The following is a 17,351-nucleotide window of genomic DNA, read 5'->3' on the forward strand; positions in this document are numbered from 1 at the left end:
GATGCTAAACTTAGCTGGGTAGTTCATTCTTGGTTGCAGTCCTTGATCTTTTGCCTTACGGAATATCAGGTTCCAGGCCCTTCTATCTTTTAATGTGGAGGCAGCCAGATCTTGGGTGACCCTTATTGTGGCACCTTGGTATTTAAATTGTTTTTTTCTAGCTGCTTGCAGGATTTTCTCCTTTGTGTGGTAATTCTGCAGCTTAGCCACAATATTCCGTGGGTGTTCTTTTTTTAGGGTCTATTTCAGAAGGAGTTCGATGAATTCTTTCCACATCTACTTTCCCTTCTGTTTCTATTATCTCTGGACAGTTCTCTTTGATAATTTCCTGTAAAATAGAATCTAGGCTCTTTTTTTGGTCATAGTTTTCTGGAAGTCCAATAATCCGCAGATTATCTCTCCTAGATCTATTTTCCAGGTCTATAGATTTTCCCAGTAAGTATTTGACGTTGTTCTCCAGCTTCTCATTTTTTTTGTTTTGTTTGACTGATTCTTGGGTTCTCTGTGAATCATTCATTTCTATTTGTTCCATCCTGACTTTTAAGGAGTTATTTTCTTCTTTCACAGTTTTTAGTTCTTTTTGTAAATGCCCAATTTCGTTTTTAAATGAATTGTTTTGCTCTATTGAATTTTTTTCCATTTCCCTAATTTTTTTTTTTTTGAGAATTATTTTCTTTTTCCAATTCAGAAATTCTATTTTCTTGAGACTTTTTTATCTTTTCCAATTCAGAAAATCCTACTTTCCTGTGTTTTTTTAACCTTTTCTAATTCACTAATTTTGTTTCCCTGCATCTCCTGTGAATTCTTTATTTTTTCCAACTCCAATTTCAGGACGTTGTTATTCTCTATCATAACTTCCCTTTCCTTGCCCCATTTTTCTTCGATCTCCCTCAATTTCTTAAGAGCTTCTTCTAGGAGAGAGTTATGTGATGGGGGGCAGGAATCGTTCCCCTTTAGGTTGTTATCTTCTGAATCTTTGCTGTTAACTTCCTCGGGGTTGGATACCCGCTCTTTCTCTGTATAGAAGGAATCTATATTTTTTCTAGCTTTTTTGCTCATACTTAAAAAATGTTTTGGGGTCTGTCCCTGGGGTAGGAAATTATTTACTTCTTTACCAGCTTCCTCCCAGACCGGATGGATGCAGCGGCCCCCGCGCCCGCGCTAAGAGAGAGCTCTGGGAGAGAGTTCCCCACCCCCTCCCTGGAAGTGCCTCAGAGGTGATTAGCACTGCTGTGCTTTGAGGGCGTAGAATAGTGAAGACAGCAAGAAGCTCAGCCTATGTGTCCGGGTGGGGAGTGGATGTCTGCAGCAGGTGACGTGAGAAGCCCCTGCGCTCAAACTGGAAGTGTCTGCCAGAAACCGCGGTCCCTAGTTCAAAGGTTCCGCTTCTCTGGGACTTCCTGGAGCTGAGTTCCACTCCCTCCAGCTAAGCTAGGCAGTGTGTGTTGCCTTGGGCCGTATCCACCCACTTGTCAGTCTCTTAACTATTCTCAGGAGGTAGCTGAGGCCACACCCCCTGGTGCGGAGTCTGCCGAGTCACACCCAGGGTGTGGGGGGGGGGGAAATCTAATCTGAGTTTTAAAATATTTTGGCTTTCTCTTCTGAACTGCTATATAATTAGCAGAGAAGAGCTAACAGCCTGTGCCAGATTCCTTTACCTCAGTGGCTTCTCTGATCCCAGAGCCCCTCCCAGCGCAATGGGCGCAGTGTGCCCCTACCCCACCGTCTGTGCTGGTCTTTCTTATTCCTCCCCTGAGAACTGACCTTTCCTGTTGAAACTCCAGATTCTCTTCAGCTGGTAAGTCGTGCTTCCAGTCCTTGTGGTATCTATCAGTCCTGAGCTAATTTTGAGACTTAATTTATCTAATTGGTTGTGAGGGAGTGAGGACGTTCACTGAGTCGTGTGTTTCTTCTCCGCCATCTTGGCTCCGCCTCCTGTTCATCACTTTTTACAGAACAGTAATATTCCATTATTTTCATATACTACAATTTATTCATCCATTCCTCAAATGTTGGGCATCTCCTCACTTTTCAATTTTTTTACTGCCACAAAAAGAACTGCTACACACATTTTTGCATATATGGGGTCTTTTTCCCTCCTTTATGATTTATTTCCTTGAGATACCAACTCAGTAATGGCACTGCTAAGCCAAAGGATATGCATAGTTTTGATACCATTTGGCATAATTCTAAATTGCTCTCCAGATGGTTGGATCATTTCTACCATAATATTTTGAGAATTATTATTTTGGGATCTGTTTAAGGAGGTGATTGATGGTTTTTATTTTATCCCTAGTTCTAAAATATCAGGAATGTTTTCCCTGATAATTTGTTGAAAGTTGATACTTACTTATTGTATTCTCTCAGCAGCCATAAAAAATGCAGGCCTTATTATCTTCTCCATTATTTAATTATGAGTCAGACAGAAATTCCCTGTTTATGCAACAAATATCTGAGACTGGATTTGATCTCATGAATCCAAGCCTGGTGTTCTATCTACTGCAACCACCTCGCTATGTTATTTCATCTAACTTCTCACACTTTCCTATTCCAATCAAATTGACCACCTGGCTGCCTTAGACTGCATGCTATTCCCAAATATCTGCATTTTTTGCATTATCAGAAGTCCTTTTAATTTGCAATATTCCCTATTACTCTTATGTTATTCCTAAATTCCTTCAATGTATAACTCAGACATCACCTTCTCCATATGGTCTTTTTCTGTTTCTCCCCTTCAAAAAATTACTTATTTTTAACATCATTTTTTAAATTCTGAGTTCCAAATACCTTTTCTCTCTCAGTCCTGCCCCCATCCCATAAGATGTTAGGCAATATTAACTTATTATATATATGAAATCATGTAAAACATTTCCATACTAGTCATGTTGCAAAAAAAGAAGCAAGTGAAAAATACTACCTATTTTTTATTCTGCACTCAAAATTCATCTGATTTCCTCTCTCTGGGGATGTGTCTCTCTCCTTCCTCCTCCTCCCTTTCTCTCTCTGTTTCTCTCTTTGTCTCTCTATGTGTGTGTCTTTCTCTGTCTCTCTCTGTCTCTCTCTCTCTCTCTCTCTCTCTCTCTCTCTCTCTCTCTCTCTCTCTGTCTTTGAGATCCCTTCCAGTTTTGACAGTCTGGGTTGAAATTGAGGGATGGATGTGCACCCTCCTAATTTTCATAATAAACCATCTAAGTTTTGTAAGTAGCCTTGGGAGCTTCTTGAACATTTTCTAGGGTGCTCATATGGTGTTATTAAGGGGAAATGAGATTGGAAAGCAGTGGCTTCTACAAGGAGGTGTCTTGTGCCTTGTTCTTGATGCTGCCTTTTTGTTATCTTTAGGTTACAGGCGTGTCGGGCCATGTAACATAACGAGAGGCACCAGATGTGTTCCTTGTGATCCTGGGACCTACACTACACACAAGCATGTCCTGAACAAGTGTCTGTTATGTAAAGTCTGCAACCCTGGTAAGAAATTTTTCAGGGGCCTTAAGATCAACTAGGACCTGGATCTAACCCAGAGTTGGTCCTATGGTAGGTACTGTAGCTTTCCTGGGAAAGGGAGAACTGGGTTCTGGGGAAGTTAAAAATCTTGGATTTACCAGGCAAGATGGGATAAGAGGGATGTCTATGACCCAGTGCTGTAGACCAGGAAAAGAGGCAGTGAGAATGCTTTGCTAGTAGTTGGGAGAGAATGGTTCCATTCCAGGCTTTTCCTTCTGTGGACTTGGATAAGTCATGTTCATTCTTTAGACATCAGTTTGCACATCTATACCATGACAGGCTTAGACTGCTTCCTAGGATCCTAGAGCATAGTTTATTTTTGTTTTGTTTTGTTTTTTAAATAAAGCTTTTTATTTTCAAAACATAAGGATGGATAATTTTTCGACATTGACCCTTACATAGCATTGTATTTCATATTTTCTCTCCTTTCCTCCATCCCCTCCCCTAGATGGCAAATAATTCAATATATGTTATACATGTTAAAATATACATTAAATCCAAAATATGTAAACATAATTATGCAATTATCTTGCTGCATTAGAAAAATCAGATCAAAAAGGAAAGAAAATGAGTAAGAAAACAAAATGTAAGTGAACAACAACAAAAAGAGTGAGAATGTTGTGTTGGGAACCATCCTCAGTTCCCACAGTCCTCTCTTTGGGGGCAGATGGCTCTCTTCATCACAAGATCATTGGAACTGGCATCAGTCATCTCTTTGTTGGAAAGAGTCCTATTCATCAAAATTGATTGTCATATAATATTGATGTTGCCATGAGCAATGATCTCCTGGTTCTTAGAGCATGGTATTTCACACTAAGGAAACACAAGGTAATTTATTCACACTCTGTCACATAATCCTGGAACATCCAAATTGGAATAAACCTCAGAAGAGAATGCTTAAAATGTCTAGCATTTTGAAGAAGCTTATCAGCAGAGCTGGCCCTCAGGAACTTGTCAAAAAGGCTGAGCTAGGCACTAGAGCCCGCCCAGCTCTGTAAATATACATGTCTACACTTTCCTCATCTCTAGCTGCAGGAGTAGGAGGGTTATTTCAAGATCTGTGTTTCCTACTTATGGCCCAAAATCTCTCCTGTAACTCCCAGCTGGGCTCATCTTCCATATCAGTGTTCTAGCATTTCAAATTACTTCTGCATCTCTTCTGATCATTCCCTTATGTTCTTCCAGGGAGATATTGTGTTAAGGAATTAATTCATATTAGACTGTGAATCACTGGCAATATTTCCCTGTCTTAGGGTTTTGAATGAATTTTTATTTTTTTTTCAATTCATTTTAAAAATTTTATAATTATAAAATTTTTTGACAGTATATATGCATGAGTAGTTTGTTTGTTTTTTATAACATTATCCCTTGTATTCATTTTTCCAAATTTTCCCCTCCCTCCCCTAGATGACAGACAATCCCATACATATTAAATGTGTTACAGTATAACCTAGATACAATATATGTGTGTAAATCCAATTTTCTTGTTGCACGTTAAGTATTACATTCAGAAGGTATAAGTAAGCTGGGTAGATAGACTGTAGTTCTAACAATTTACATTCACTTCCCAGTGTTCCTTCTCTGGGTGTAGCTGTTTCTGTCCATCATGGATCAGCTGGAAGTGAGTTGGATCTTCTTTATGTTGAAGATTTCCACTTCCATCAGAATACATCTTCATACAGCATTGAGGTGTATAGTGATCTTCTGGTTCTATTCATTTCACTCAGCATCAGTTAATGTAAGTCTCTCCAAGCCTCTCTGTCTTCATCCTGCTGGTCATTTCTTACAGAGCAATAATGTTCCATAACCTTCATATACCATAATTTATCCAACCATTCTCCAATGGATGGGCATCCATTGAATGAATAATTTTAAAGATGGATTTTCACCCATAGTAATAGGAGGATGCTTTTCAAGAACAAAGAATCTCCTCCCCTTGGTCCTACCCCATTTTACCTCTGAATCCCACATGGGTCAGTGCTATATCAGGTTGGAGAAGGGCATATGTATCCTTGTGGGGGAGGAGGGTGGGATAGAAAGAGGGCAAGGGAATGCTAAGTAGTAGAGCTGGTCTTTCTGCTCTCTCACCCATTTTAGCCCTGAGTATTCTGAAATTTGGGCTCCATATGGGAAGGATAAATAGGTAACAGACCCAAAGCTGAAAATGTTCAGAGAGTTCATCTCATCCAAGACTCTCATTTTACCGAAGAAACTGATCCCAGTGAAGTTGGGACCTTACCAAAGTCACAACTAAAGAGCAGAGCCAGGATTTGACCTCAGGTCCCATGATGGCAAGTTAACTCATTGCTCAGAGCTTTTCACCTTTCCCTCCTCCTTTCTCAGGCACATCCATTTTTAGAGCTTGAAAAGGTTTTCATCCCCAATATTGCCACCAGGTGATGCATAGTGAAGAGTCCTAGATCAGAAGTTAGAGATGCTGGGCTCAAAACTTAGCTCTTCCATTTGTTATCTGTATGATGTTGGGCAAGCCAGTCAATAAACATCCAATAAGCACATACTATGTGTTAAGCTCTGGGTTAAGTGCTGAGGATACCGAGAAAGACCTTAGAACATAATGGGATACACGCCATGACAGCCCTTTGTACAAACATGGTATAGGCAGAATAATGAATTAGAAATTATCTTAGAAGGAAAGGACTAGCATTGAGGGAAATCAGGGAAAAGTAATTTATCTCTCTGGGCTTCCATTTACTCATGTTTAAAATGAGAGGGTTCAATGTAATGACAAGTCAGGTTCCATCAGCCTCTAAATGTCTTCTCTCTGCATTTGGCTGGGAGATTTGGGCACTAGTAGCTGCTGGTACAGTGCATAGAATGCTGGATCTGAGTCAGCAAGACTTGAGTTCAAATGTGACCTCAGTCACTTACAACCTTGGGCACTGCTTGCTTTTAGTCTGCCTCAACTGTTAAATGGGAGGCCAGGAGCAGCATCTGCCTCTCAGGGTTGTTATATAGCACAGTGCCTGGTTCATTGAGGGATAAGCACTAAATGAATGCTTCTTCCCTTCCCCCTCCTCCTTACTTTTTGACACTTCTCAATGATTCTGTGTGACCTTGAGAAAGTCCTTTTCCCAATTGGACCTTAATGGCTGCATCAGGAAAATGTCCTGCAGAGTCTGTTAGACTTGCCTGAGAGTATGAAGAACCCTGATGGTTTGGTATAGTTGAACATGCAACCCAAAGACATGTGAATCTGTAGAAAGGGAGCCAGCCTCCTGCTCACAGAAGGGTAAATGACTGGTCCCAAATATCTTCAGCCCATGTCACCCTGTAGCTAACCACAGCAGGTCCTTCCTTCTTCAGTTCTCTCATGGACTTACAAAGACCTACAAGGTGGATTTCACCTTTTGTAGTATTTCTTGAATATACCCCTTTCTCTCCTCTGACACAGCAGACCCTCTTTACCTTAAACCTAGAGTGTTGCAGTAAATGCTGTGAGGGTGTTTGCCTGTCTCCAGTCTCTCCCTACTCCAATTTATCCTCCATTCAGCTGCCAAAATGATGTTCCTAAAGCAGAGGTCCAAATATGTCACCATTTGACTCAATAAACTTCAATGGCTCCCTCTCACTTCTAGGAGTAAAACTGAAATTTGTAAAGGTATCCATAACCTAGCTCCTTACTACTCCTACAATCCTATTGCACCTTATATCCTCCCCTATTTTGCATACACTCTGTGATCCAGGGACAATGAACTCTGTAGTTTTCTCAGTTGAGCATTTTTCCTCATGGCTCTATACACACCTCCACCTTCTGTATTTCTTATCTTCCTTAAAATGTTAGCTAAAAGCCCAGCTTTGCAAGAGATAAATCTCTTTCCTTCTGAAGTCTAGGGCATTATTTCTCTTGACCATCTCCAATTGTTTCTACAGATGGTTTGTGTGCATTAGACTGTGATCTCCTTCACAGCAGGGATTATCTTTTACCTTTCTTTTTAATGGCTGCCTGGAACATAGTAGGTCTTGAATAAATGGTAATTGACTGACCTAATGTCTCTTTCTTCCCTTTGGTCTTTCTTTCAGAGCTCGGTTTGGTGACCAGAAGGGAATGTTCCTCTACCTCCAACACTGTGTGTGGCTGTTCTCCAGGTTACTTTTGCACTGATATGAAAGATGATGACTGTGAGCTGTGTGTGCCTCATCGAGTTTGCAGGCCTGGCCAATATATAGAGGCTAAAGGTGAGCCTGCTCTGTCACCATCCATGCAGGGAACCAGGACTATTGCTATGGCAGCCTGAGAAATTCCCAGCCTTCCCTCAGTTCTGGCTGCCTTCCTAGAACCGTAATACAATGGAACGTTGCTTGGATCTAGTGTGAGAGGATTAGGAGTCAAAACTAATCTTTGTACCTACAGTTCATGTGATGTGATCCTTGACTTCTCTGCTCCTTGGTTTTTTTGTCTATAGGAAAAGGGGATAATACAGGGGATAGAAGAGCTCTGAGGTCTCTGAGGTTTGACCAGGTAGTCAAACAAAGCACATTCATTCATTGACCATGTCCAAAGAGCATATATGTCTCTTTCAGCACCTTGTGTCCATCACTTCTTTGTTAGGAGATGAGTAGCATGTGTCAGTATGAGATCTTTGGAATTATAGTTGGTTATTCCATTGATTTGAGTTTTTAAGTCTCTCTAAGTTGTTGTCTTTACAAGTTTGTTGCTACAGTGTAGTTGTTCCCCTAGCTCTGCTCACTTCTCTCACAGCAGTTCATACAAGTTTTCCCATGTTTCACAGAAATCATCCCCTTTATCATTTCTGATGTTACAATAGTATTCCTTTAAATCCATGTATCACAATTTATTCAACCATTCCCTGACTGGTGAGTATATCTTCAGTTTTCAAAGTTTACAGAAAAAAAAATGTAGGTCATAAATATTTGTGTATATATTGGTTCTTTTACTCTTTCTCTGAACTCTTTGGGAATATAGGATCAGAAGTACTATCAGTAAGTCAAAAGGGTTGTACAGCTTAGTAACTTTGGGGATATAGTTCCAAATTATGTTTTAAAATACCCAGACCAAGTCACAGCTCCACCAACAGTACATCAATATATCTGTTTCTTTCACAGTTCCTCCATCATTTGCTATTTTCCTTTTTTTGTCAGCCATGTTGATCTGATGGGGTGTAAGATAAAACCTCAGAGTTACTTTAACTTGTATTTCTCCAATTATTAAAGATTAAGAGCATTTCAAAAGCATGGCTATTGATAATTTAGATTTCTTCCTTGAAAACTGCTATCATTTGGAAAATGGCTCTTGTTCTTACACATTTGAATGTAAATTATATATAATGCAGATAATACATATATACATGATGTATATACATAATTATTTATATATGCATGTCATATAATGTACAATGTAGATTTATATATAAAATGAAAATGAGACTTTTATCAGAAAAATTTTCCATGCTCCCTTCCCTAGTTATCTGCTTCTCCTCTCATTTTATTTTTTAATCAAAATTTTATGGAAAGACCATTTTCATACAATATCTCTCATAGTCTTTTTTAAAAATACATTTGATGTGCCATTCTTCAATTGATAAATGGTCAAAGGATATGGGCAGACAATTTTCAGATAAAGAAAACCATTTCTAATCACATGAAAAAGGTTATCTAAATCACTATTGATCAGATAAATACAAATCAAGACAACTCTCAGATACCACGACACACCTCTCAGATTGGCTAAGATGACAGGAAAAGGTAATGATGAATGTTGGAGGGGATGCAGGAAAACTGGGACATTGTTGGTATAACTATGAACTGATTCAACCATTCTGGAGAGCAATTTGGAACTATGCTCAAAAAGTTATCAAACTGTGCATACTTTTTGATCCAGCAGTTTTTCTACTGGGCTTATATCTGAAAGAGATCTTAAAGGAGGAAAAGGGATCCACATGTGCAAAATTATTTGTGGCAGCCCTTTTCATAGTGTCAAGAAAGCAGAAACTGAGTGGATGCCCATCAGGTGAAGAATGGCTAAAGTTACAGTATATGAATGGTATGGAATATTATTGTTCTATAAGAAACAATCAGCAGGATTATTTTAGAGAGGCCTGGAGAGACTTACATGACTGGTGCTAAGTGAAGTGAGCAGAACCAAGAGAACATTGTACACAGCAGCAACAAGATTATGTGATCAATTATGATGGATTTGGTTCTTCAACAATGAGATGAATCAGGCCAGTTCCAATGCCCTTGTGAAGAAGAGAACCTCTACACCCAGAGAGAAGACTGTGGGAACTGAGTGGGGACCACAATATAATATTCTCATAATTTTTTGTTATTGTTCACTTGCAATTTGTTTTCTTACTCATTTTCTTTCCTTTTTGATCTGATTTTTCTTGTGCAGCAAGAGAATGGTTTAAATATGTTTACATATATTGCATTTAACATATATTTTAACATGTATGACATATATTGAATTGCTTGCCGTCTGAGGGGGGGTTGGGGGTGAAGGTGGAGAAAATTTGAAACACAAGGCTATGCAAGGGTTAGTGTTGCAAATTACCATGCATATGTTTTGAAAATAAAAAGCGTTAATAAAAATAAGTAAAAAAGAAAAATGTTATGCTTTACATATTACTGCCTACAAATAGTAAAGGTGAAATATATCTTTATAGATATATTATTCCACTTGAGCATATCATAATTTCTTACTTCAGCACTTAAAAAGCAAATTACAACATAGTCTTTAAAACTTGACATTTCCATATGCAAGACTTAAAGACTTGATTGGATGTCTCATACTTCATCAAAAACTCAAACCCTAATAAGGGGAAGCAGGAAGGTTATATTCTGCAACTCTATTTAGTGTCTACTGCTAGGAATAACCATTCAGCAACTTCTTATTCACAGTATTTCTGATGTAAAATATCCTATTGTGTAGTAGTCCAAAAAATCCACATTTTCACACATACACATGTGTGTGCGTGCACACACACACACCGTGTAGCAACCAAGTTACAGTTTATTGCAGTTGAAGGAAATGCAGACATGATTTATGCAAACGTAAAACACACTACCTGTAATCTAACATATGTAGGACAGTCTCCAAAATGTCTGAAAAACATACTATATATAATAAAATTTTACTAAGAACTAAAATCCATAGGTAAGTTTTCCTTTCATCTTCCCCTCTAATTTTACCTGCATTGGCTTTGTTTGTGCAAAACCTTTTAAATTTTATACAATAAACACTAACCATTTTATCTTTTTTGATCATCCCTCTTTGTTGTTTGGCCATAAACTCTTTAGCTGTCCCTAGATCTGATTGGCAATTTCCTCACTGCTCCACTTATTAGTTTATGATATATCCCTGGTTCCTGAAGGGGATACACAAAGAGTTCAATTTCCAGCAATTAATACTTAGTTGGAGACTTCTAAAATAGGACCAAGGCTCTGTCTTTCTGGAGGTCAGCCTAGTTAAATACAGAGGAACTCAGTCTTTTAGAGGCTTCAAAGGATGGATGTTTCACACATAACTCTAGGAAATGACAATCTGCATTTGTGCAGAGAGGGAGCAAGCTGCCCAAACTGAAGATCTTTCAAGTATTGATGGAGCAACCGATGTGGCCAAGTAAATCACTTACTTGCCCTTTTGGTCTCAGTTTTCTCTTCTGTCAAATGAGACAGTTGGACCCCATAATCTCTAAGGTCGCTTCTTCCTCTAAAGTCAGGGTCCTGGAAGTAGACAAAGTTATTTGTATGCTTACAGATAGTAAAATAACAATAAATAAACAAGCATTGACTATGTGCCAGATTTACACATGTTACCTGGAATGTAGATGCTATCATCATCCCTCTTTTAGAGTAGCAGAAACAGGCAAGTAGAGGTCAAGTAACTTGCCCAGATTGAACTAAAATCTTCTTGATTCCAAACCCAGTTCTTTATCCACTGAGACACTTCAATACTCTAACTCAGGGGTTCTCAAACTACAGCCCGCGAGCCACATGCAGTCCACTAAGGATGTTTATGCGGCCGGCCGAGTTATGGCAAATGGGCTGAGGAGTGGAGACAGAGTGTGAGCTTTTGTTTTTACTATAGTCCACCCTCCCACAGTCTGAGGACAGGGAACTGGCCCCCTATTTAAAAAGTTTGAGGACCACTGCAAGTCTAACTCCTCTTCAATCTCCAGCTTCTGCAAAGAAGTGGGGGGTTATAGGTTTGGAACACTACAAATAATGTTACCTTTTCTTTGATTTTTTTGCTTAGTTCATGGAACTTTTTTTTTTTTTTTTAAAGATTATATATTATAAAAGATGACTCACTGTAGAAGATAAGGTCATCAGAGGCATGGTAGAATCAGTCAGAATTTGTCTCGCAAGAGCTGATTGTTAAATTTTCAACGTGAGCATAATGAAACAGGATAAATCAGAGTTTAATGTATTATTTTGTTAGCTGCTTAATTTTGGAAAGTGGTGGAGAAATTTTTAATAATGTTGGCTAAACATAAAAGACATTAAAATGTGCCATTTTCTTTTCTTTCTTTCTTTTTTTTTTTTTTTTTTTTTCTCTAAAGAGTTGGTTGTTACACCAAAGAAATGTTGGGTAATATAGATGATACAAAAACAAAATATATTTTTAAAAAATAACAAATTTTTTCCACTTAACCCCGGGGGGGTGTTTCTTAGAATTGTCCTCAATACTCTTTGTTCTGACACAGAGCTTCCAGGGAAAGGACTACACTACACCAGGGACACTATTCTAACAAACATGCTTTGTTCCTATTATAATGCTAAGCATTACATATTCCATGCCTCCTTCTCTTTCAGGCACAGAGAGAAACAACACCATGTGTGAAAAGTGCCAGCCGGGGACCCTGGACCGATGTTTGCCATGGACTAAGTAGGTTGTTCATGTTCTCTGGGACTTGGTGGTCTTATTCATTTATAATAATCTGAACACAAATTGTGAATTTAATGAATTCCAAATAAAGTAAAAGTTTCCATAAACAGAATAGAACAGAAAATAAAATTCAAAAATATCCACGGGGGTGTGCAGGTAAGTAACAACTGGATTTCTGGGAAATAAATATACACTGGACATACTTTAAGTTTATTCTGCATCATCAGCATTTTGTTGTCTAGTCATGCAACAAAATAAGAAATCAAGTCCTAATTTGTAGAATTTGCCCATTTCTGAGGCCTGTGTGCTCACCCTGAAAATTTAACAATTGCCTTAGGGTTCATGCTGATTCCTCCAAATTTATGGGACACTATGAACCTCTCTTCTATATAGCTTGCATGTATTTTCAGGCTTAAAAGAAATTCAATATGTAGTTTTCAATGCTGTTCTGCTTGTCTGTACTTCCTTCTTGTCTTCCTTCTCTTGGACAGCCTCCGAACTTTTTGCCTGAAACTGAACTATAATTTGCTTCTCTGTATATTCTCTCCATCACTCCAGGTTCTACCCTTTGTGGCCAAGATGAGTGAGTTTGCTTCTCTCCTACTTACCAATTCTTTAAGTACTTGGTACACCCTTTTGGCCTCTCCAGGACGTCCTTCAGCAGCTCCTCCCATGCATGGTTTGTTGCCCTGACTGCCCCAGGACCATGGAGAGGGCTTTGGAGTCTAGAGAATCTGGGTTTCAATAGCATGGATGCTCCCACCTGTGGTGGGCCAGTGAGATGTTATTTTAAAAGTGCTGGCCCATGGGAGTCGCTACATAAATACTAACTATTGTTATCATTAGTTTGAACTTTCTATGGAGGTTTTTCCTCATCTATAAGTAAGGGACTGGAGCAAAGGATCTCCTGACGTCACTTCTAGCTCACAATCTATGAGCCTTCAAGCGCCCTCTTGTGGAAGTTCTTCGCTAATCAAGGGACGTGAACTCTTCATTTCTAAGCCAACCAGCATAGTATTCATGGGACAGTATCACAGCATTTCCTTTATTCCTTTGTTTTTTGAGGCAATTGGGGTTAAGTGACTAGCCCAGGGTCACACAGTGTTTGAGGTCAGATTTGAACTCAGGTCCTCCTGACTTCAGGGCTGATTCTCTATCCACTGCTCCACCTAGCTGCTCCTGGATTTCCTTTATCCTAAAGCCATCATGTAGTCTAAAGCTGAACTGCCATGGCTGGTTTTCCAATAGCATTGTCAACTTACCAGAGGTGCTCAGTGTGCTCCTGCTCCAAGCCCTTTTCAGATAGACTGTTACCTAGTCCCATTTAGTCCTTCCCAGGACAGTGGTCTGGGAGAGTGGAAAGGACCCTGACTCTGGAGCCCCAAGAGCTGGATTCAGATCCTGCCTCTGACATTTGTTTCCTGTATGACCAGGGATAAATCCCTCTCATTCTTTGGACATCAGTTTCCTCATCTTTATAATTACAGGGTTGAAGTAGGTGGCTTCTGCTGTCCCTTTCAATAATAATAATAATGATTGTAGAGGGCAGGAACTCTGGAGAAGCATACTTGAAACAAGGTGTTAACTCAGTGGAATTGAAGAGACAATGCTTATCTAATTTACATGTGCTTAGTACTTAGCATGCTGATGTCATGGTTCTACAAGTTAAAACCTATTCAGTATGATGGAATGATGTAATTATAGTAGAAAATTTAAGGACTAAGACAGAAGGAAAAGACAGACTCAAAGACAGATCCTCATGGTGGCTCTCAGGGTTGGGCCAAGGCCCTTCCGGAGGACCTCTAGGAACCTAGCTCTAACATTATAAATGATAACGATAAATGGGTAAACTGGTGGCACAGTAGATAGAATGTCATGTATGGAGTCAGAAAGACTCATTTCCTCAGTTTGAATCTGGCCTCTGACACTTGCTTTGTGATCTTGGCAAGTCATTCATCCTGTTTACCTCAGTTTCCTCATCTATAAAATTAGTGAAGAAGGAAATAACAAACCCCTCCAACTTTTTTGACAAAAAAAAAAAAAAACCCTAAATGGGGCCTCAAAAAGTTGGACAGGACTGAAATGACTAAACAACAATAATTATTATTTATTAATAATTAAATAAAAACAATAATTATTGTTGAAAGCAACATCAGAGGAAAAGGTAGCACATTAGAATAATGACTCTACTCCCTTAAATATTATTAGTTTGGAGGATATGATTCAGTTCAAACTAACTTCTGAACACTTTGTCCTTCTTTAATGGGAAGGAAAACCCTAATAGTAATGATATTATAATAGTTTTAGAGACCCCAAGTAGAGAAAGAGAGGGATAAAGAAGTGGGGGGGGGGCAGAGAGAGACCAAAAGACAGACAGAGGTGGGGTAAGGGAGGGAGAGAGGGAAGGAGGAAAGGAGGGAAGTAGGAAGAGATAGAGAAATAGAGAGACAGACACACACAGAGAGAGAGAAATTAAGAAACCTCTCCATATGGCTAAGGCATGCCTATGGTGTGGGCTGCTGTGTGATTCAAAAGGAGAAAGGTGAGATATCTCCAGTCTTTTTCCCACTTGCCCTTTACCAAGGAAGACTTTAATTATCTTCCAGAGCAGAAGCAGGAAGTCAGGGACTGAGACCACTTTGTTTTTCTCAGAGAAATGGGGTTCCAGGCTAGAATTATAACTATCCTTTTAAATATTTTTACTCTGAAAGATATCACCAGGTTCAATCTAATTTGTGATTACTTTGTCTTTTTATTTTGGACAAGGAATGGAAACCCCAAGCTTTCTATTCAAAGCTTCTTATTTATTACCACTCTATTTCTTTCTCACAATGAACATATATGATAAAAAACAAAGAAGCTCACTTATTTAAAGTGTGGCAAAAGAGATATCAGAAAAGAAATACATTGGAGGATATATACCAGATAATACAAAGGAAAGAGGTTTCCCACCAGCAGTGAGATAACCTAACCAAGAGAAAATTTTAGAGCTCCTGAAAGAGAAAATGTAGCAAGCTGGGGAGGAGAATACTATGGAGGCTGCTGGTCCCTTCCATGTCTTTCCAGAGGTTTTTCCTCCAAGAATTTGAAATGGGGTTGGCCTCTTCCATCCTCCCGCTTGAAGCTCTATGCCAGAAGCAAACCTTGAAGGTTGAAGACTCCTAAAAAGGACTGATCAAGATGGAGTTTTTCCCCAGCTCTGCCCAGCTGATGTCCACAGGGACATCATCCATAGCGACCAATAAGAAGAGCATTTTATACCAGTGGTCACTGGGACAGGAGTTACAATAGCAATAAGACTAGCCATTATATAGCACTGTCTAGGTATTGTCTCATCTGATGCTCCACTAGGAACTCAGTGCTATTATCCATATTCTACAGATGAGAAAACTGAGGCAAGCAGGGATTAAGTGCTCAAGGTTCTATATTTGAAAATGTCTGAATCAAATTGATTTGAACTGCCACTTAAACTTCTAGGTCCAGTGTTATGTCCATTGGTGTCTCCAGATCTAGAAATCACAGCTTCTATAATCTTGAATTGATTTTTTTAGTCCAACTGTAAAACATTGATTGCACAGTCTCAGTAATTTCTATCTTACTGTTAGGCTAGGCAGTGAGATATACAGGACTCTCCATGGGATCAGGATGCCCAGCATTGTTTCTTAAACATTAAAGACTTTGTTTCAGAAACATGTCACACCTTCTCAGTGCCCTGGCTAACAATCTAAGGCTCTCAATTCCTGACAATTCCTGCATCAGAGGAAAGCATTTCTATAGCAGGGAATCTACCACACGGATAAAATTGCAGTTCTTACCCCCAAAATAAGCCAACAAAAGAAACATGGTTTCATAATTCTAATTTGTCTAAATCTTGACTCTGGACACACTGTCTTTCTAGCCATTCCAGCGTGGGTGCCCTCCCTCTGAAGTTTTTGGTATATATAACACATTTGGGAAGGGGGGGGGGTCTGCATCTGTCTTCATCTACTTCTCTCCCTCTGTTTGGGATACTCTGCCTCTCTTTCTCATTTACTCATGGTGGGATGATGGGAATGAATTCATGTTCAGTGACACTTGTCCTCATCTGTCTTCCTAGTTGTACTGCCCAGGGTCTGTATGAAGAAAGGCCAGGCACTGCCATCACTGATGCACGGTGCTCACAGGACAGTCACCATCAAAAGAGATACTTTGTCATCATTCCCACTATCATTATAATTACTTTAATTTTGGTGTGAAAACTATTGTCTAGATGGAAAAAATACCCAAGAAGGAGGTAAGCAGAAACACAAAGAAGATAGAGCAGTGGGAACTTTGCCCCAGGGCAGTGAATTTAGTGGCTCTGACCAGAATAGGAATCCTTTACCATTGTAGCAACCACAAATCTCATATTTAAATCATACATTCATTCAGTGCAACTTAGGGAAATGTCAGGTGGAAGGCAGAGAGAACTTTCCCTGTTCCCATCCTTCTATCTTGTCCCTGCCACTTCTCCACTTAACTGAAAGTGGATTTAATTTAGGTTCAGTTTGGGGTTCTTGCCCCCAGACACAGAAATTCCTAGTTATATTTCTACTATTAATCACTAACCTGTCAAATTCACAGAAAGCCAATCTAAATGAGATTTCTTATCATCACAAGTTTGTGAAGTCAACTAGGAAAATCTTCCTTTCCCCAAAGTGAAGTCATGATTGTCAGAAGAGGTAGATAGATAAGTAGATAAATAGATGGTTGGGGGATAGAAGATAAATAAGAGAGAGATGGGGAGAGAGGGGGAGAAATGAAAACATTCTCTATAGAAAGATGGACGATTTAAAGAATGATAGATGCTGGATAGATGGCTAGATAGATAGAATGATTTGACCCAGAAATACCACAAGTAGGTCTGTTTCCCCTAGTGATCCTGAAGAAAAGGAAAAGAACCTGTATGTGCTAAAATATTTGTAGCAGATCTCTTTGTGGTGTCAAAAAACTAGAAATTGAG

General features: G+C 39.2%; 1 protein-coding gene across 1 annotated transcript in view; it reads left to right on the forward strand.

Annotated features, from left to right (window-relative positions):
* Positions 1-16,995, forward strand: part of LOC141560000 (tumor necrosis factor receptor superfamily member 14-like) — a 29,457-nt gene extending 12,462 nt beyond the window's left edge. The window contains exons 2-5 of the mRNA XM_074297642.1: positions 3,340-3,465; positions 7,543-7,698; positions 12,298-12,370; positions 16,467-16,995. Of these exons, the coding sequence (XP_074153743.1) occupies positions 3,340-3,465; positions 7,543-7,698; positions 12,298-12,370; positions 16,467-16,605 (494 nt within the window). The 3' untranslated portion in view covers positions 16,606-16,995. The remainder of the gene's footprint in view (positions 1-3,339; positions 3,466-7,542; positions 7,699-12,297; positions 12,371-16,466) is intronic.
* Positions 16,996-17,351: the final 356 nt, after the last annotated feature.

The sequence above is a fragment of the Sminthopsis crassicaudata genome, chromosome 3, assembly GCF_048593235.1.
Source record: "Sminthopsis crassicaudata isolate SCR6 chromosome 3, ASM4859323v1, whole genome shotgun sequence".
Lineage (NCBI taxonomy): Eukaryota > Metazoa > Chordata > Mammalia > Dasyuromorphia > Dasyuridae > Sminthopsis > Sminthopsis crassicaudata.